The 19,656-nt window shown below is 47.9% G+C and overlaps 2 protein-coding genes across 4 annotated transcripts; both read right to left on the bottom strand.

Annotated features, from left to right (window-relative positions):
* Positions 1–149: 149 nt before the first annotated feature.
* gle1 (GLE1 RNA export mediator) lies at positions 150–9,502 on the bottom strand. 2 transcript variants are annotated; one of them, XM_041242772.1, is made up of 16 exons: positions 9,317–9,502; positions 8,642–8,851; positions 7,739–7,861; positions 7,145–7,293; positions 6,993–7,053; positions 6,654–6,899; positions 6,194–6,425; positions 5,763–5,875; positions 4,763–4,832; positions 4,232–4,374; positions 3,635–3,825; positions 3,056–3,185; positions 2,602–2,706; positions 2,421–2,503; positions 1,950–2,013; positions 150–1,453 (listed from the first exon to the last, which is right to left on the bottom strand). In XM_041242772.1, exons 1-16 carry the CDS (start codon positions 9,413–9,415, stop codon positions 1,385–1,387), a joined length of 2,088 nt encoding a protein of 695 aa, XP_041098706.1. In that variant the 5' UTR covers positions 9,416–9,502; the 3' UTR covers positions 150–1,384. The 2 variants fall into 2 exon arrangements, with proteins under 2 accessions (XP_041098706.1, XP_041098707.1); XM_041242773.1 differs by lacking the exons at positions 4,232–4,374; positions 4,763–4,832.
* A 540-nt stretch (positions 9,503–10,042) lies between these two features.
* Positions 10,043–17,697, bottom strand: odf2a (outer dense fiber of sperm tails 2a). 2 transcript variants are annotated; one of them, XM_041242770.1, is made up of 19 exons: positions 17,593–17,696; positions 16,468–16,587; positions 16,097–16,225; positions 15,788–15,958; positions 15,477–15,643; positions 15,068–15,197; positions 14,474–14,605; positions 14,084–14,158; positions 13,913–13,984; positions 13,690–13,806; positions 13,346–13,531; positions 13,092–13,201; positions 12,834–12,969; positions 12,544–12,654; positions 12,172–12,435; positions 11,799–11,899; positions 11,379–11,541; positions 10,813–10,938; positions 10,043–10,548 (listed from the first exon to the last, which is right to left on the bottom strand). In XM_041242770.1, the coding sequence occupies exons 1-19, from the start codon at positions 17,593–17,595 to the stop codon at positions 10,375–10,377; spliced, it is 2,487 nt and encodes an 828-aa protein (XP_041098704.1). In that variant the 5' UTR covers positions 17,596–17,696; the 3' UTR covers positions 10,043–10,374. The 2 variants fall into 2 exon arrangements, with proteins under 2 accessions (XP_041098704.1, XP_041098705.1); XM_041242771.1 differs by lacking the exon at positions 10,043–10,548 and having other exon boundaries at positions 10,907–11,056; positions 17,593–17,697.
* Positions 17,698–19,656: the final 1,959 nt, after the last annotated feature.

Below are 19,656 nucleotides of genomic sequence, written 5' to 3'. Positions count from 1 at the left end.
ACTATTTCTACAGTTCTGAAGAACTTAAAATACAAAACATCACAAGTTCTTAAAATATACAATTTAACCAATGAGAGATATTATATATATATATATATATATATATATATATATATATATATATATATATATATATATATATATATATAAAAAACACTTCCTCTTAGGTACTTAAACCCAGAAATAAACCATAAACATTTCTAATACAGAGCGATATTTCACAAATAGCAAAACTTAAGATTTAAAGAATGTAGGGTAATACTAACAGGGCAGCTCATACATGTCTATATACTTCCCTGTAACTACAGTTCTATTCAAGTTTTGTTACTAAATCCACATAGCATAGCAGACTATAGCCATTGGCACAAGCATGTTTATAATACCATATTAAAAAGGGATTCAAATGACACATGCAGCGCAAGATTCAGCCAAGCCCCCCAGTCGGGGAAGCAGAGCGCTCCACTTGCTGTTTCTGGACATGCCCGTGTCTGAGGGAAGTCACTGGCAGTGTGCTCGTTCACTACAGTGATGAGCCACACCTGCTCCAGGGCTGTTGGTGAAAACCATTAAACCTGGTACGAGTTTGAAACATCGCAGTTACCTAAACCGTGGTACTCCTTATTTAGAAACATTGTGTCTCGCTTTCTGTGTCATTTTTCAATAGCACCCACAGGGTCTCCACAGAGCTCCCAAACATGGCTTAGTTCCAAGTACAGCTGGTACACCAGTGTAACCAATAACCTGTCCCCCCTGCAACACTGCCCCCTGTTCTATGTTAGCACTTCTTGCATCCACTGAGGGCAGGTCCATGATTACACACTGTAGTGTACCAGCTTTACTCGGAGAGAAGACGACATCCATTCCTGGTTTTCCTACGAGTTTAATCAGACACACCTGAGCTTGTTACCTATACACTGTGGCTAATCAAGCTCACAGTAAAACCTGGAAAATGGGTGAAACTGCTACACAACAGGAGTCTTACCTCCATCCTTACAAAATGATTAAGCTACTGGTTTGCATGTGTAGTCGGAATCTCTGTTTAAGGAACAGGATGTACAAATGCACACAGGTCACAAGCAGCGTTGCACGGCTACGAGATCATGATTAGGCTCGGAGTCCCGTTCCAAGCTGCAAGTCCAAGGTATAAAGTACAAAGAATAATAAAACACAATTACTTCTACATCACGATTTCTCGCTGGGCCAATTTCATACTACACTGCCCCCGTGCTGCTGCATTTACATCGGCTAGTGGCTCTTTTTTTATTCTAGATCTCAAAAGGGGTTTCAGATTCTAGACACATAAGGTAACGTCAGCACCACAGCTGCAGATCCCAGATGTTTCCAGTCAAGAGCCTCCTGCCCAAACGCCCTCACAGCGCCCCGCTCAGGACCTCCAGAACGATGAACTCAGATGGCCCTTCGGTACAGGAATTTCACGGCGTTTGAGGCTGTCCTGAGACACAAAACAGAGCAACAAGAAATTCAGAGATGATGATTACTAGAATTAAAAGAACATCCCCTTTTTTTATTCTGATCATGTTTTAAATGTTATTTAGGTAAATAAAAGAACATACAAAACATTTTAAACAATAATAAAATCTGTCTTTCGATGTTGCTTGCTAACGCTCTTCACGTTGGCTCTTTAGCACTAACACAACACAAGGTGCAATTTAGTCAATTAAACTGGCTTTGAATGAAAGCAGCTGAACAATCACAACAATTCCGAGTCTCTAAAATATCAATTCCACTTCCTTCGAAGGACCTGGAATTGGGAATTGATTTTAAAAAGGAACTGAGAAAACGAGATCTGAGCCCAACCCGTCAGCAACGGCAGCAGTAACCTCCTCTTCGTGTTTTCCAGGGATCGCATACGTAAAAACTAATATCTTGCGAAAACGGGATCGTTTTTACTGTTGCAAACATGATGAATCAGCCTGCGCTCACTGTACCTCGAGAAACTGCTTCAGTCGCATCACTGATCCCATCTGTCCAGTGGAGGTGACCGCTTCGATCCTACAGACCAGGAAAACAAGTCAACGCGGCTCGTCCCAAACACAATTACCCTGCAGAGACGCAGGGGCCAAACCTGATGGGATATAATGCATTCCAGAGAGAGAAACAGAGAACCTCCTCATCTCTCTGTGTACTGATCAGATCAGAAAGGGTCAACAGTAGAGAGCACAGCCAGGTAAAGCCTCCGTCCATAGGGAGCACCTGACTGAGATTATCATCGATGAAAGCCTCACTAACCAGTGGTTTGAAGCCACAGTCTGAGAAGCAGAGCGTGAGGCTCAAGGGGGTCTCCTTATTCCTGTAACACAGGGAGCTGGAAAGCCTTAGCTCTGTGGAGGGGGGAAAGCTGTACTGCTGTCTCTGCGTAAAAAACAATAACGTTTCACCCAAGTCAAAGCAAAAAATACCTGGGGAAGTACTCTTCCTTAATCATCAGAATCAGCTTCCAAAACTGTCCCTGGTACTGTTTCATCAGGGCGTTCCCGCAAACCTGGGGAGCAGAAACACAAACAATCTGTCACAATCATAACAGAGAGAGAGAGAGTCTAACATACAGCTCCCCCCCCCCCCCCCCCCTCCTCCCTTTACCTCCAAGAAATCGAAGAGCAGGGTTGCTGTGATGTCAGCCAGGGGCTCCATGTTCAGCATCTGTGCCAGCCAGCGCCAGCCGTGGTTCAGCCCGTGGTGGTCCGACTGTGGGGGGAGGAATTGGACACGTCACAATGTGAATGCATTCAAGCACACCGATTCTGTTACTCTCAATGTAACTTGTGTTGAGGATTGTTGCTACCAGCTACTGGATAAGCGAAGAAGATAATGAAATGATTAAAAAGTCATTTAGGAGATGCTTTTATCCAAAGAGACCTACAACGACTACGGGGGTGAACTATGCATCAACAACAGCTGCTGCTGCAGAGTCACTTACAGCAGGACCTCGGTTTGACGTCTCACCCGAATTAGATACATACTTTCTAAATCACCTGATTCACTTTGCAGGTGGCCAGTGGAATTTCACATTCCCCTCCCAGACCCTGGTCCCTACCGCTGGTTTGTTGCCGTAGGGCCACCGTAGCTGTATGATGGCGGCGTACAGGCGGATCATCCCGGACATTCTCTTCAGGAAGCTGTCCTGGGCTTCCACCCCGATGTCATCCACGCGATATCCCAGAATCCTGTGGGGGGCAGCCAGGTCAGCAGGACACACAAGCAACACCGGTCTCCCAGCCTACACAGTTGAGACTAGAAGCTTTTATCACCCTGACTGAGAATAGCGTTCCTCAGATAGAGATCTCAAAGCTACTTTTTTTATACAATTTCAAACAACATGCATGCAATCTTAACACAAACATTTTTTTAGTGGCTCCAATCCACACATCCAGTACACTATTGGAGAGGGCAGCAGAAACAGCAGATGAGCTTCAAAACAAGGCAAGGTAAGGTCCATAAGCAGTCACTGACAATCACTGAATTGCTGTTTATAGATCTCAGATATTTATGTATTGGCTTGTTTTGTAATAAAGCTAGCAAGAGGTGTTTTTCAAACCCTCGCTAAGCACTGCATTAAAGCATCACTCCCAGTGTTCTCTCCCCGTCCCTGCCCGCTGTATGCGGCTGGCCTTACCTTTGGTATTCCTCGATGGAGGTGCCCTCCTTCATCGGGGGGTAGCAGGGCACGGAGTAGGGGCACTTCTTATGCAGGTGAGCCAGAATGAGGTCCCCCACCTTGGGGTGGCGCTCCCAGATTCCAGAGGCAACAACCGCAATGGGGAAGGCTGCCTCGTGGTGGGAAGCAACCTCCTCCTCTCCTTGTTTCTGGGGGACACAAAAGACAGACGGACAGCGAGGTCACTTCCTGGTTACAGGCACCCAGCCATGATGTTAAAAGCCAGGCAGAGAAAGTGAGCTCTACTCCAGAGTAGGAAGAACAAATGGGGTTTTAATTATCCCGCTTCCAATTATAACACAGGGGACGTTCATTTTATTACGAATGTTCTTAACTAAAGAAACGTTTTACGGACAGATTTCAGCATTAAACTTACACGTCAAAATGAACCTAGCATAACTGCAGAGAAGCATCCTTTCAATTGGATAATAATACATCTAAAAACACACAGCAACCTGAGAACAAACAGCCAGGGCACAGGACCTCGGAGAAACACACCGCCCCACACGAAAGACCCAGCCCCCTGCGTCTCGGTGTTACTCATCAGACACTCACCACGAACTTCTCTGCCAGTTTGTAGCTGACGAAATCCAGCCCCTGGGGGTGCTGACTGGCGGAGACGGGCCGCCCCGCAGACTGGACGCTCTTACAGGACAGCAGGATGTCAATTTTGTCAAAGATCTCCCTGAGCTTTGAGCCTGCAATGCGAACATTGCAGAGAGAGGAATGCTTAATGAAGGAAAGCAGCCATGCGAAGTCAGGGATGCGAATAATGCAGGATTTGTAATATTTCATGGTCTCAGGTGGATAGAAAGCTGTCAATGGCAAAGGATGAGTCCCAAACAGTTTGACAAGTCTCCATGAAGCAATGCGAAAGATCCAGAGAAGCAATAGCAAATATTAATAAAGACACACTCAACAGATGTCAGTACTTAGTGAGTCAAGGGGTTCTGAAATACAGCGTTACCTGACCCACGTGTTGCTACAACTGTTTAAATAACTCATCTGTCATTGTTCTTTTCATTGCTAATATCCTGACAACTTTTTACATTTCTAACTTTACACTCCATTTCAAAGCTTGCTGACCTGAGATGCTGGAGATCTGGCTGACTGGAATCGAGGCAGCCTTCTGCAGCTCCATGCGAAGCTTCCTGGTCTGCAGAGAATCAGGAAATGAGGACGTGCTCGTTAACAAGTGAAGAAATAACGAGAGGCTCTGAAATCAATTCACTGCTCTCCCCATCACTGTGCAGCTCTCACTCCTATACAGCAGCCCCTCTGAAATCAATTCACTGCTCTCCCCATCACTGTGCAGCTCTCACTCCTATACAGCAGCCCCTCTGAAATCAATTCACTGCTCTCCCCATCACTGTGCAGCTCTCACTCCTATACAGCAGCCCCTCTGAAATCAATTCACTGCTCTCCCCATCACTGTGCAGCTCTCACTCCTATACAGCAGCCCCTTTTGTAATGCACATTAGTTAATATTTAGCAGACGCTTTTATCCAAAGCGACTTACAGAGACTCGGGGGTGAGCTATGCAACACAACTGCTGCTGCAGAGTCACTTCCAATAGGACCTCGTTTGTTTTACGTCTCATGCGAAGGACGGAGCACAGGGAGGTTAAGTGACTCGCTCAGGGTCACACACAGGGAGTCAGTGGCTGAGATTGAAGCCCCTTTCTTAAACTGCCGGACCACCAAGCCTCCGAAAAGGAATTTAAAAAAAAAATTTAAACTCAGTCATTCGCCGATCTTAATTTCAGTAAAAGCATTGTATAGTGCTCGATTCCAAGAGTCAGCAAAAAAATCAACATTTAAGACTGTCAAGAGGGGAAAGGAATCAACAGGTGCAAACTGGAAGAGAGATGCGCAGTAAAGTGTATCAATCAACAATATAATACACAAGGATGAAGGGCAGAGAAAAGGGAACAGAAGACTGACATTTGATGGTTCAGTGAAAGTAACACAGGTGAGAGCAGGGATGTTTCAAAGGCAGATTTCTATTGTATCCCCACAAGTCACACGTTATGTCTCTCTCACACACACACACACACACACACACACACGCACACGCACACGTGTACCTGCGTGTCCTTGCTGCTGTTGAGCTCCTCGAAGGATGAGGCACACTGCCTGGACAGTTCCTGCAGCTCCTTATACCACTTCAGAGTGCTCTCCTCAGCTGAGGTCTGCAGACCTGGACAATGAAACTTTGGATTCAACTTGGACTCCCAGCACAAAAGGTGGATATGCTTTAACGAATGCATTATAAGATCAGTTACTGATGATGAAAATAAATCCATTTTGAGAAAAAAAATCATTGCAAAAAAGAAGGCTGCATTCATATTCCATTAGAGATTTACTGTAACCATTCAGAAAGAATCCATTCCAGGTTTTACTACGAGCTTGATTAGAGCTGCAGTGTACAGGTAACAAGCTGTGTGTTGTTAAACTCACAGTAAAACCAGGATCAAACTGCTAGTCTTATTTCCATCCTGCCTCCCTCCCAGTTCACCTGCTTTCCTCTGCTTCCCTTTCTGCTCAGCAGGGGGCGCTGCGGTCTGAGGCTTCAACTCCTGCTGCCTCTGAAGCTCTAGCTGCTTCCTCCTCTCCTCCTCCTCCGCTAGGTCCCTCCTCTTCTTCTCCAGGGCCGCCTCGATGTCCTGCCGCATGCCACCGATCATCGCGCGCATTTCCTGCAGCGCCCCTTCTGCCCTCGCCATGTCCTCTGCGCTCGGGAACTCTCCCTGGGAACAGAGAGAGGGAGGGAAGGAATAGAAGCAATCAGCGATCAATCTCCTAATCAAATACCGGGTAATAAATCAATGCATTGAGAACACTTCATTATCAAAAGCAAATACGCCGTCACCATAACATGTGCGTCTTTCATAAAGAAATCCGAGACTCCGAAACAAGCGTTGGGAATGTTCTAATCGCCCTTCAAGTAACCCGCAGAGCCTGCGGTCAGCTCTGACCTCTGCAGTGGAGCGGACGACCTCGGAGACGTGGCCGCAGAGCTGGTTCCCGCGCACACTGTACCCCGTCAGGTCGAGGGAGGCCTGGACAGAGTTGGGGTCGATGAGCTGGTTGAGCTGCAGCACCTCCTCCTGGACAGAATTGAGCCTGCGCAGCCTGTCCCGCCCTTCCACCTGCCGCTGGCGTTCTAACTCCGCCTCCCGCAGGCGCTGGAGCTCCGCCTCTCTCAGCTTCAGGTTCTGGATCTAGGAGAGAGGGACAGACTGTTGTGGAGTGGTCTCTCTCTCTGTTAGTTTTAGGGTGTTCATTACAATGATGGATAGAGGGGGTTCTGATACCTTCATTCTGTGGCGGTGCTCCTCCTTCAGCTTTTCCTGACGCCCCAGAGCCTCTTGGGAACTGTAGTCCAACAAAACAAAAAAAACAACTGTAAAGGTTGTGCAACGGTCACACTTCTACCCCTCGCGCGCCCACCCTGGGCTGGTTGTACCTGCGCTCCAGCATGTCTCTCACGCTCTGGTACTCCTGCCTTCGTTTCAGCTCCATGAGCTCCTCGAATCTCTTGAGCTGCTCCGACTCCCGGCTGGCCATCGCCCCCACCACCTCCTCCTGCAGCTCCAGCCTCTGCCTCAGCAGCTCCTAGGCACAGACAGGACACCACAGAGCTCAGCGAGCACACAGGGACACCACAGAGCCATTACGAGGTGCATCGACAGAACTGACCTCGGGGCAGGACATGTCCTAGAAGAGCCAGCCAGACTCCATTCCAACTGCAAATGTGCAATTCATAAATTAATTGATCGATTGTAGTTGTAATTATACCATGCAATTGATCGACTACAAGAACAATGATGTTTGATAAAGAGATAAATCGTTCTATAGCACGTGTCTGTATTTGTAGCTGCGAGTGCTGCCTCTGGAATAAACAGAGTGACTGTGTTACTGTGTGGAGGTGTTGGTGTTGCTTTGTTTGTATCATTGTAATCGTAATTACTGCAGCATGTTTGTAACTACAATTCTCCTGTAATTGTAACTGAACCCTGGTCTGCTGCCAGCCTTGATCCTCAGAGTGCTTCCTCCCTACCTGTGCCTTATCCCGGTGGTTCTTCTCACAGACCCGGATGCAGCCCTCCACCTGCGTGGCCCGTGCAGACAGCAGGGAGATGGAGGGGTCGGGGTCCTTCGGAGTGTTCTCCACAGCATCGCCCTGCAAAGCACAGAGTCAGAGTCATTCAGAGCCACATCAAGTAACCAGGAACAGCGTGAATCCCAGAAATAATAACACTCAGCTCCCACACGACACCCGGAGAGAATTACTGCTGGACATGCCTCATCTACACTGAAACCGTGTTTGTTTAGTTAAAGGGATCTTGGTATCTATCTATATATAAAGGGATTAAAATAAGACTCCTATTGCATAGTAGTTTTACCCATTCCAGGTTGTACTACATGCTTGATTAGCCCCGGTGTATAAGTAGCAAGCTTGGGTATATCCATTTAAACTCCTAGTAAAACCAGGAATGGCTCAAACTGCTATGCAATGGGAGTCTTCTTGCCATCACTGCTTTTATATATATACACATATATAAAGGTGTGTGTGTGTGTGTGTGTGTGTGTGTGTGTGTGTGTGTTTGAAGGGAGGTCTAACTGCAGAGTACAAACATGATTATAAATAAAAAATGATTTATTTAAGTACGTTTCAGACAAAAGCCCTTCTTCAGCTGTGTAGAAAGAGAAATGAACACAGTGCAGTAACTCGTTATTTTTCAAGAGTTCTCTCTATGTAGTTATTTATTTTATAGACAGGGTGATTAGAAAGTAACATCACATCAATGCTATGGTGCGCTGAAGTCTAATCACCATGTACACACACACACACCAAAACTAAACAGCAGGGCTTCTCCGCCTTGCTGAATTGAAGTGCATTCAGACATCTGCTCCTGGATTGCTGTGGGCAAGGTTGTGAGAGATCGGGACCCTCGCTCACCTGCACCTCTTCCCTCTCGCCCGCGCCTCGGGGTTCTGCTGGAGGGGAGGGGACCCGGGCCGGCGTGCAGGGCTCTGCGGAAAGCCCGGTCACAAAGACAGGGCTGGGCGGGGCGTCGCAGGGGGCTGCTTTCTGGGGCGATCGAGAACTCAGCTGCCGGAGGACCCATGCAGAGAGGCTGGGGGTCGTGTTCACACTCTCCAATATACCCTGCAAAGACAAAGGATCAAACACTGTCACCGGAGCTGAACTGAGGACGCAGCAAAACCTTGACTACCCACTCATCTCTCTCACCAGCACCTGGTCACCCAGTCTGGCTGCCTGCAAGGACTGGGAAAGTCACTTAGACAACTTCATTGAACTCACGTCGTTTGGGTTCGATTTTTTTTATTATTTCAGTTCAGTTGAAGTTGGAATTTAGCACCAGGATGTGGATAATTGCAAGAGCAGAAACACAAGTCAAATCGATGAAAATAACCCTGAGCTGTCCTGTACTGAACACTGTTTACTGTCACGTCAACTTCGCTAGCTGAAAACACGCAAACACTGTCTCTTCGCAGACTAAACTTAAGAACAACGCGTTATGAAAGTGAGGACCACAAAAGCGAGCCGCTGTGATGAGCTGTGATGTGTAAGGAGACCGTTCGGCGTGCACACAATACGCGTTCACAGTACCTCGCCCTTTTCCAGCCACGCTGTGTTGTATGTCAGTTTCCCTTTGCTTGAGTTCTTCAGGGCTTCCAGGGTATCCCAACGCAAACTCTCGGCAGGCATCGTTTAAATTAGCGAGCACTAAACATGCAACTCTAAAGATATAGTGCAACAGCCTCTCCACACACACACCCCTATCCAATACCGCCTCTCCCGCACCAATGAATGAAACGCCACTTCCCCTTCCGGGTTATTGCTATTCGGAGTGTTTTTAGTGAAGATCTGACGCCCCTTTGTGGAAAGAATAGTATAGCACTTTTATTCTGGTTTCACGGGTCCCTGTTGTATGATTGAATAGTTTTTGGAATAAGCTCGGTATCGCTTGAATGCTTCCTTATTCTAAACAGAACACACGATTCTGCAAAATTCCGATTCTGCCAGCCCTGCCTGCATAGCACAAACCCAAGCGAGCTCCCAGATCGACCCCAGCCGGGCGTGTTTGCACAAGGGGTGTGGGTTTGGATTCTCAGAGCAGAGCAGAGCAGCACACGTCCTCAGAGCTCAAACTCTTATTGGGAAGGTTTTAGTGGTCTAGTTTAAATGCATAATGCTTCATATTACATGGTGCTGTCATTATTCATTTGAATTTATTTAAGAATGCTCCAGTCTTATTTAGAGAAAAGTAGATCATAGGGTTTGCAAGGAGGCAGCTTTAGTTAAAGATGAGAGGATTTATTTATCAATGTTAACAGTCAGTCATGACAAACTTTTTTTTTTTTGTTTACACAAATAATTGTCAATGTACAATGTATATATATATTTATATAAAAATACACACAAACATAGAAACAAATCCAACATTTGTACAACACAAGAAACGTGAGCCTTTGAACCCATCAAACACATAAAAACAAAGCAGCGTGAAGCCTTCTTCGTGCTGAATTAAATTCAGTGGCACTGCCACGCTAAAATGATACGAAGAGACCAGCGCAATCTATGGATGGCTGGATCCCCTCAGTGACTTTGGGGAAGGGCGTTAAACCCCCCCCCCCCCCGAGAGCTGCAGGAGGCAGGGTAGCCCATCAGATCGGGGAGGGCGAGCGGAGGGTGGACGAGGCCAGTGCTGAATCCCCAAAGACGTTGGCGTAGGAAGCCTTGAGGAACTGCACGTAGTTCTGCAGGCTGCGATTGGTGCTCTCGGACTGCTCCAGGCGATCACGCAGGTCCTGGAGACGACTCTGGAACCGGCGATCCGCCTGGGAGGGGAGTCAACAACAACAACAGGAAAAACAAACAAACAAACAAACAAAGTCAATTGAATTTCTAACAAACCACAGTTAAAATAGCAGCTGCTGTCTGCAAGGTGTGACAAATCCACCAATGTGCCACCACTTCTTATCCTGTGTGACGATGCCACACCGAGTATAGAGCACAGGGTTGTAATGTTGAAAAAGCCTCTCTTATACAGGCAGCCCATACCCACATGGTATTCACTTCTAGAATAAACAGGGTCTCCTTACATCCTCTTTGGACCTGCGATGCTGGTTCAGCTCAGTCTTGGTCCGGCTCAGCTGAGTCTCCAGATCCAGAACCTTTGCCTGGGTCGCCCGCTCCTTGGACACTGCCCTGTCTCTGTTCTGATCCACCTGGTCCACAGAGAACACACAGAACAACCCAGGATTCACTTCTGCATCACCTCCAGCAGAGCAGATACGGTACATGAGCTGGCTGTGCACTGCTTAGTCTATGTAATGGAATCGGTCTCTATTAAAAAAAAAAAAACATTCCACGTTCTCTGGGGAATATTTTTAGAAATATGCAATGAGGATGAATATTTGAGTGTGGGGAGCATTCCATATCAAAATGTACATGACTATTGGCATGTACCACCAAAACAAATATTTTTCTCACAAAGAATGTGTCCAGATTTACACAACACCCAACCAATTGAACTTTTGAGACAACATTTTAAGTATTAAAATGAAAAAATCACTGACCCTCTTCCTTAGAGCAGGACTCCATAGCCGTGCCCCCAGGGCAGTGTTTAAAGAGAGCAGTGTTTCCCGGGTCAGTACCGTGTCCTCACCTGGCGCTTGGCGTCGTCGATGGCTGCCTCTAGCTGTCGTCCCATGACACTGCACTCCCGCGTCTTCTCCTCCAGGCGCAGCTGGTTCTGGTGGATGCTCTCCTCCCGTTTGGCGATCACCTGGACCAGGTCTCTGTTCTGAATGTTCGCTTCCTCCAGCTTCCTGTCCGGGGGAGGGGGCGGGGATACGAACACTCAACACATTGAAAAAAAAAAAAAAAAAAAAAAAGAGGGATCTAGTTTGATGTTGTCTACCTGCTGTTTTCCCCACAGACATCTTTTCACTGGAGTGTTATTGTATACTGTAATGTTAACAAGCCCCCAGCTGGATTAATATAGAGTCATAGAGTGGCTGTGTTTAGATCCGCCGCCGTTTAGATCATTAAAATCCCACCCCCCTCTCCCGGAGAAATGCCTGACCTCTCCAGGCTCTCCGTTCTCTGCTGCAGCTGCTTGTTCTCCTCCAGCAGGGAGAGGTTCTTCTCTCGGACACTCTCCACCAGGCTCCCCTGCTGCTCCACCTGCGGCCCCCAGGAAACAGACAGCAAACTTCTCATTATCAGTGCGCTTCGACCTCGTTTATCAGAGGTACAAGTATATACACACACACCGATTAATAACCCTCCTCATCATAATAAATCAAACCCACAGATTATAAAGCAGTCAGGATCGGCTGTCTTTATTTGCACTCCTGATCCAGGGAACAGGAAGCGAATGGAGGCCTTTTCTCTTTGTTGTTGGTCAGCACTGGGGTTGAGCTCTGGTTGAGTATCTGAAGCGCTCCCCCCCTCACCTTGACCCGGAGCTCCGTGAGAGCGCTGCTCTGCTCGGCACTCCTCCTGTCGCAGCTCTGCACCTGCTCCTGGGATTCCTGCAGCCTGAGCTCGGTCAGTTTGAGCAGCTCTGGCAGGGGTTCCAGCTCTGCCATGCGGCCCTGCAGCTGCCTCCTCACCAGCTCGATCTCCTTGTTCAGCTCCTCGCGGATCAGCTGGCCCTCCTCCTCTGCCAGCTCCAGCTTCAGGGAGTACTCGTCCGCCTCTGAGCGGGTCTTCAACACCTGCAGAGCGGGGAGGAGAGGGGAGGAGAGGAGAGGTTAGGTTGCATGTTTGCATGCCAGCTAACTAAACTCCCATACAATCAATAACCCCCACCCCCAGCGACTCACCTGGGATTTGTAGCTGTCCACTAGACTCCCATACTGCTTGACCGATGCTTTCAGCTGCTGGATCTCAGACTGGGAGAGGGTCAACTTGTCCTCAGTAGTTGACATGTTAGCCTGACAAGGAAAACAAACATCCCTTTACATCTGCAATCTGAAGGTCCTTGTTCTAACATGGATATGGACTGTGGATATTCCCAGCACGCTAGACACAGCCGAATGCCGACTGAGCAAGATTATCTGCAATTGGATTTGCTGGTGTGCAGTGTCGATCCTGGCCATTCCCGCGCACCCACCCTGAGCCTCTCGTTCTCCAGCTTGAAGGAGGTGTTCTCGGAGGTGAGCCGGTGCAGTCTGTCCAGCAGCTCGTCCCTCTCGGCTCGTGCCTTGTCCTCCGAGCTGTGCAGCTGCTCTGTCAGGTGTGTAACTCGACTGCGGAGGAGGAGGAGGAGAGAGAGAGGAGAGAGAGAGCGCACTGAATGAACTGCAGGGCCCGAGCACAGAAGCACAGCAGCATCTCTGCATGACATTTGAATTCTAACACCAGCCCTCACTTGTTCAAGACGGTCACCTCGATCTCCATCTGATTCCTGTCCTTCAGTGCCTGGCTTTGGTGGTTCCTCCAGCTCTCTGCTGCAGACAGGGCCTCCGCTAGCTGGGTCTCCTGCAGACACAAGACACACATGCAGGTGGGGGCAGGGTTACCAAACTGGGGCAACAAAGACAGAGAACTTGGAATCCACAACTGCGTTCTGCTGCCCTCATCTGACTGGGACTGATTTGAAGGAGCCTGCCGTGTTTCGCTCACCTTCTCCAGGAGCTGAGCGCTGAGCTGGCCCGCGGTGTCCTCGCTGCGCTCTGCCCGAAGTTTCTGGGCGCGCGTGGCTCTCTTCAGGGCCTCCTTGTCCCCCTCTACGCGTCTCTTCAGCTCCTTCTGCTGCTCCTGCAGGTGGTCCATCTCCCCGCGCTGCTGAGCCATCGTCCGCTCCAGGTTCTGTGGGAGGAGAGAGGAAATGAGGGGGTCTTGGAGACAGTACTACCACCCCCCACCTTCCGCAACCCTGTGTCCAGTTCTGGCTTCTTGTCAGGTTACAAGTGTAATGAGTTTGTGTTATCTCAGCTCTCCGGGTAGATAGAAGGTGGCACATTTACCCTGATCTGCACATTCAATCTGTTGTTCTCTGACTCTTTGTTGCGGAGCTGCCCCTGCAGGTGAGCGCGGGTCGTCTCCAGGGTTTTGGAGAGCTCTCCTGCAGTCCTTGCATTCTCCTGCAGGGGGAAGAAAGCACAGCTATTAAAATGACCCTGCTCAGCTTTGCTACCCACTGGTCCGGAGTACTGATCGCTATCTGTGCTACAGAGTGAACTCTGTTACCTTTTCAGTCTCCACCTGAATAAGAAGCTGGTCAACCTCCTGCTCCCTCTCCTGCAGTTTCATCAGCAGACTCTGAAAAAGAATACAAACCAAACAGCTATTAGTCTGCTATTAGCTTCATGACAGCCCGTTTCTCACACGTCAGCACCCAGCCCTGCGCGGGATACTCACTGTGTTTTCTGCCTCGTAGTTGGTCAGTTTCTTCAGCAGCACTTCTCTCTGCTCAGCCAGCCTCACTGCATCTGTCTGCAAATCACAATGATTCTTTAGGATTTGCTCAGATCGGAAGGCAGGATGACGAGTCTTTAGACCAACGCCCTCATCAGTTTAACGAGTTCCGTTGAAGGTCAAATCATAACATGTCGTTAACATGCTATTGTGTGTATTTGTTTGTGTTGCTTTGTATTGCAACTGTAATTATAACTGCATCATAACTGTAACCCATTGGAATGTAACACAACAGCGTTGGAATGCAGAGAATTCCAGAGCCCAGGTCTGGTCGACACAGCCCCGGAGGAAATCCCGGTGCAGGCTCTGGTTCTGGTTCTGTGGCGCTCTTACCTCGCGGCTGTGCTGCTCTCTCAGGAGGTGGCGCAGGGTGCGGTTCGTGGTTTCGAAGGTTTCCAGCTTCTGCAGAAGCAGCTCCTTCTGCCTGGCAATCAGGTTTACCTCTGAGCCAGACATTCGCTTCTCCTGGGCAAGGACACACGAGCTCAGAATTACAGATCAGGCCAGTCTGCAGGGCTGGGCAGCACACCGGGTATGGAAATAAAGACTCCCATAGCAGATCCATTCCTGGTTTCGCTATGAGTTTAATGAGACGCACCTGAGCTTGTTACCTTGACACACTTGGGCCCATCAGGCTCCTAGTAAAACCAGGAATCGGTGCATGCAACAGGAGTCTTATCTCCCTCCCTGTTATGATATACAGAGATTTGAATTAAAGCAATCATGATGGTGGGCTTAAAGAGTGGACAGGGACAGAAATAAGACTCCTATTGCATAGCACTTTGAATGCTTGGGAGGAAGACTGTGTTCATATCAGTGTTGGTCAGTATCTTGCGGCGTAGAGAATGCATGGTGTGGGTTAACTATGAATAAAGACAGCTGCTTCTGCTGCAGCCTCGGACTTGAACACAGCCGGGACGCACTCACACTCTTCAGATTGCCAATGATCTCCCGCAGAGCCGAGACCTGCTGGGATGCAGCAGCTCCATCCATCTCGGTCTCCACCAGCTTCTTCAGAAGAGCATCCTTCTCATACAGGAGGTGCTCCTTCTCCAGCCTGGGAACACACACACACAGAGCTTAGGGGTTGATATGATCAGGTTTGTATCTGAATCCAACTCACACAGGTATCTTGCAAACCCTGCACTCGTACCTAGTCCCTATCCATATTCTCAATACAGGGACGGAAATGAGGCTCCCACTGCACAGCAGTTTGATCCATTCCTGGTTTTGCTACGAGTTTAATAAGATGCACTTGCTATACACCGTGGCTAGTCAAGCTCCTGGAACAGGTGAAACTGCTCAACGGTTCTCTTACACCAGTGGAGTCCGGTACCTGGAGTAGTCTGTCTCCTCCCTCATCTTCTCGATGCTCTGCCTCAGCATGCTGTTCTCTCTCTCCACCTCTGCCAGCTCCTCCTCCTGCTCCTCGATCACGCGCTTCGAGGCCGTCAGCTGCTCCCCTCGCTTCTCCAGCAGCTGCTCCTTCTTACGCAGCTCCACCTGGACGCAAGAGGCAAAAGGTTACAACCCTGCGGGAACGGCAGACTAAACGGGGATGCAGGAGAGGCTCCGCTCTGCTCCAGGGTTTAGTCTGATCCCGATGTGCCAGAGCTGGACTCGTTCTGGCACTGGTGCCCGGCTCACCTCACTCTTCAGGCTGCCCACTTCGTTCATCAGGCTGTCGATCTTCTTCTCGTACTGCTGCATGCGCCCGTGCACGGCTTCCTCCTCGTCAGTGGAGAGGTCGGACAGGCGGAGAGCCGAGGGAGCGGAACCGTCATTCGCCGGCGTGATCTCCAGCCGGTGCGTCGGCCCCTGAGAGACGGCATCATGAGAACAACGTTAGCACAGAGCTGCGGAAATCCAGGCACTAAAGCAGAGGTGGCCGAGACCTGACGTGACAATACTGTACTGCGTTGCATTTTAAAAGGGACTGGACTGCACGGCACCCACCTCCCAGTTATAGGCAGCATCCCGGAGAGAAGCCTTCCCGGGAGGGATCCACGGGATTCGGGTTTTTACTTTGGCGGTTGCTCGGAGATTCCCGGACTCTTTTTTCAGCTTTGCCTCCCGGATCCTCAGCTAAAAATACAACATGACGTATTCGTTAGGGGGATCAGACTGGCTTGTGGTGCTTGAATGAAACTTGGAGAGGTCCTGTACCCAGCCAACAGGCAACGCCATTCTAAGACTCATCCGTAACTAGAACCTTACTGAGGTCTCCAGTTGCGAATCATACGCCCCACACTGTAGAGTGAAAAAGGCAAACTACAAACAAGATAAACCCCAGTTTGAGATCCACTGCTGTCGACGATGATACCAACCTGAGTAGCCTTGGATGGTGAAGTCCTCTGGTTCTTCTTCACGTGAACATGCACAGGCGTGCTCTCGTCCACGTGGACATGCAGAGGGGGGGACGAGGCACGGGTCTTCATCACTCTTCTCTGACAATAAAATATGGGGGGGGGGTTTACTAAGCTTTTAATACAAAAAGTAGATTTTGCAAACTCAGCAATTGATGAAAATCTGTTGCTAATGCTTATCCCTCACTCAGTCACGCAGCTGCCTGAATAAATAAATCAACCTAGCGTGGAGCTACAGTCTTTTAAAACTCAAATCAGAGGAAACTCAAATCATGAGAAAACACGCTGTGTATTTACACAGCACCCAGGGATCATACCGTGTAAAGTCCACAGTTCAGCTGCAGGGCACCACAATCGTTTGAGTGTACAGAATATATCTGTATCGCTTTATTAGAGCGCACCCCTGGTTTGCACTTCAGTTTGTTTACATTCCCCAGAGGTCGTTTTTAGCTTTCGGAACACGAGCTTCAATTCAGAGTTCTGCATTCGAATCCAGTCCATCCCGAGCCCAGTGTTTACACTTATAATAATCATCCATTGCATTGCATTGCACGTAAGCGAAATGGAATTTCAAAACCGATTTTTTAAAAAAACCGGAAACTACATATTTCTCCATACTTTTAGCAAAATTTAGAAACATAATTGTACCACATATCGAATTATAAGTAACTTAACTCCAGAATCGCCTGCATATTCCAAGAATGGATTATTTAAATGTCTATCGATATCACAATCTAACATTATTTTTTTGTACAGCATCAATTAACCTAATTACTACGAATATGAGGAGTCTGATGCATGTAATTCGCGTTGCTCAACACCGTTAGTAACCTTATTTTAAAAGCCAATCTGCCACCGGTTCCGTACCGCCTACAACTGCATGTCCGTGTATAATCATTCATCAATTTAAATGTTAAATTAAACACCAACGAAGATGTCTATTTTGTGTTCATTTCTGCAGACAGTACCGACACTGTGCGTATTGTGCTGCACTCGTTCACAATTACATACGCACACACTGACAGCACCGGTTACAGAACAGATACATCACGACACGCTCAACAAAACGAAAAAAGCATTTCTTACCATGCGAATAAATAAATGAAACCGATTTCAACCTCCTTTCCCCTGCTGCTCAACCTCTGCAGCCCTTGCTTCCTGCACGCTCCTTGCTCGCACCTCATTGGCCCGTTCAAATCTTTTTAACTGCTCTGTCGGCTTCTGATTGGCGGAGAAGCTCTGGCCTAGGATATTCTATTTTACTGTTGCCGGTGGCAACCGTGAGCTACCCTGTGTTGCCGTGGCATCAAAGCCAAACAAGCCTGCTGGTTTTAGTGGTTGGGTTTGAAGCGGTGGTACGTGTTGGCTCTGGTTGTTGACAGGTGCTTGACAACACTATCCGAAAGTGGCAATGACGTTAACCCCTAAGGTGCCACAGCTCTGCTCAGGGCTCAGCTGTTGCTGGAGTCGCAGCCATGTTGAGATGCACTATAATACGTCCGTCTGGTGTCTTTGTTTATCATTAATTATCATATTAATTAAAGGACACCTCCGAACTGCTCAAGGCTGGGCTGTATGGCAAAGTTTGTATTTCTCTTACCTGAATTCTGCTCCGAGAGGTGTTGAATAAGTCGACCTATCCTGCTTTTCGGCGACTCCCCTAATATCTGCATCAAAAACATTAACCCAGTTCTGCAGTCCAGCAAATGCTGTAGGAAGGAACTCAAACGAAACTGCAATAAGACAAGCAAGTAGAACTTATCCATCTTTATTCAGTCTGCACCTAGCATTATTATTATTTTTTAGAAAGTCACTTTACAGTATTCATAGATTGCAGAATATTAACAATGAAGTGCTTTTAAATAAACGCGATAAATAAACCCCATTCCCTGTTCTCTGACCACGAGGAGTTGGTTATTAAAAGCGGCGTGCAATTTCCACTCGCACAGCACAGTATCTTTGCTCCACTTTTGCCTTTATGAACTTCATTGAGAGACACCATAACCTGCTTCCAGATCTAAGGGGCTGCCCTGATCAGCCACAGCTGGATTCACAACAGTGGACGAACCCAACATCGCCGTGGTTATCCTGGGAATGCCTTCAAAAAACAGGCTGCTGGTGTAACCCCAGGGGATCCTAGATCAAACCTCGTTAATTAACTAATTAAATCCCGGAGGAGTTGCGCACACCTGCGTTTTCTGTATACTCCTTAATGTTCTGCATAGGTTCCTCATTATAAACTCCGAACATCTGATTATTAGAGTTTAAACATCTGAAGCCAATACAAAAAAAAAAAAAAAAAAAAAAAAAAGTTTGATTTTATGAAGCGTATTTAAAAACTATAACTTCATGCATCTTGCACAGGCTTTCTTTCAGTCTCTAGATCTAGAGAGCTTTGTTTTTGCTCCAGAGTGCCCTCTGCTGGAAGACATCAGACAGGCACCCTTTTGAAAGGCACCCCACTTCGACATTGCCTGCTACAGTGTTCCAGTGCAAAAGTTTTCCCTTCTTAACCAAAACACTCCTGTTCCTGCAGTAAAACTAACCAGAAACAACTACACTGATGGAGATACTGAGTTCTGCAACAAACGGGTAACCATGGTGTGTAATATACCGAGCATCAAAAGAAACGTATCACTTAGATTTGGATCAAATTCACTAGATGTGATCGAAAAATGACAAGCTCTGTTTCAGAGCAGGCGCAGTGACTTTTTATTGTGCTGATTAACTGACATCACGAAGGTGTTGTGACTCTCGGTCTCCCAGTTCGTGGCCTGTCATTGACAGAGTGTGTCTGGTTATACCGTCTTGCCAGGTTTGAAATTGCTGTCTGTGAGCGCCCAAGACGGCGAGCCACAGTACGCTGCCCTAGCCCAGCCTCCAACATGCCGATCGCACGAAGGCGCTGCTCTCTTGACAGACGCGGCATATTGTTTTTTGTTCTGTGATTTTCTTTATTGCTTTTATTCAAGCTTGCAGTTCAGCAGCTGAAATCACTCCATATCCAGCGTCCAATCAACTGTCTCACTGATTAGGTGATTAAGTGCATCTGCTTCAGTCACAGTCACTCAAGCGCGTCGTGGTCAAGGATGAATGATAGAGTGATTAAAAACAAACCAAAAACATTTAGTCAATGTCCATCACTTATAT

The sequence above is a fragment of the Polyodon spathula genome, unplaced genomic scaffold, assembly GCF_017654505.1.
Source record: "Polyodon spathula isolate WHYD16114869_AA unplaced genomic scaffold, ASM1765450v1 scaffolds_1422, whole genome shotgun sequence".
Lineage (NCBI taxonomy): Eukaryota > Metazoa > Chordata > Actinopteri > Acipenseriformes > Polyodontidae > Polyodon > Polyodon spathula.
Note: the sequence above shows the minus strand (reverse complement) of the source record. Positions and strands in the feature narration are given on the sequence as shown.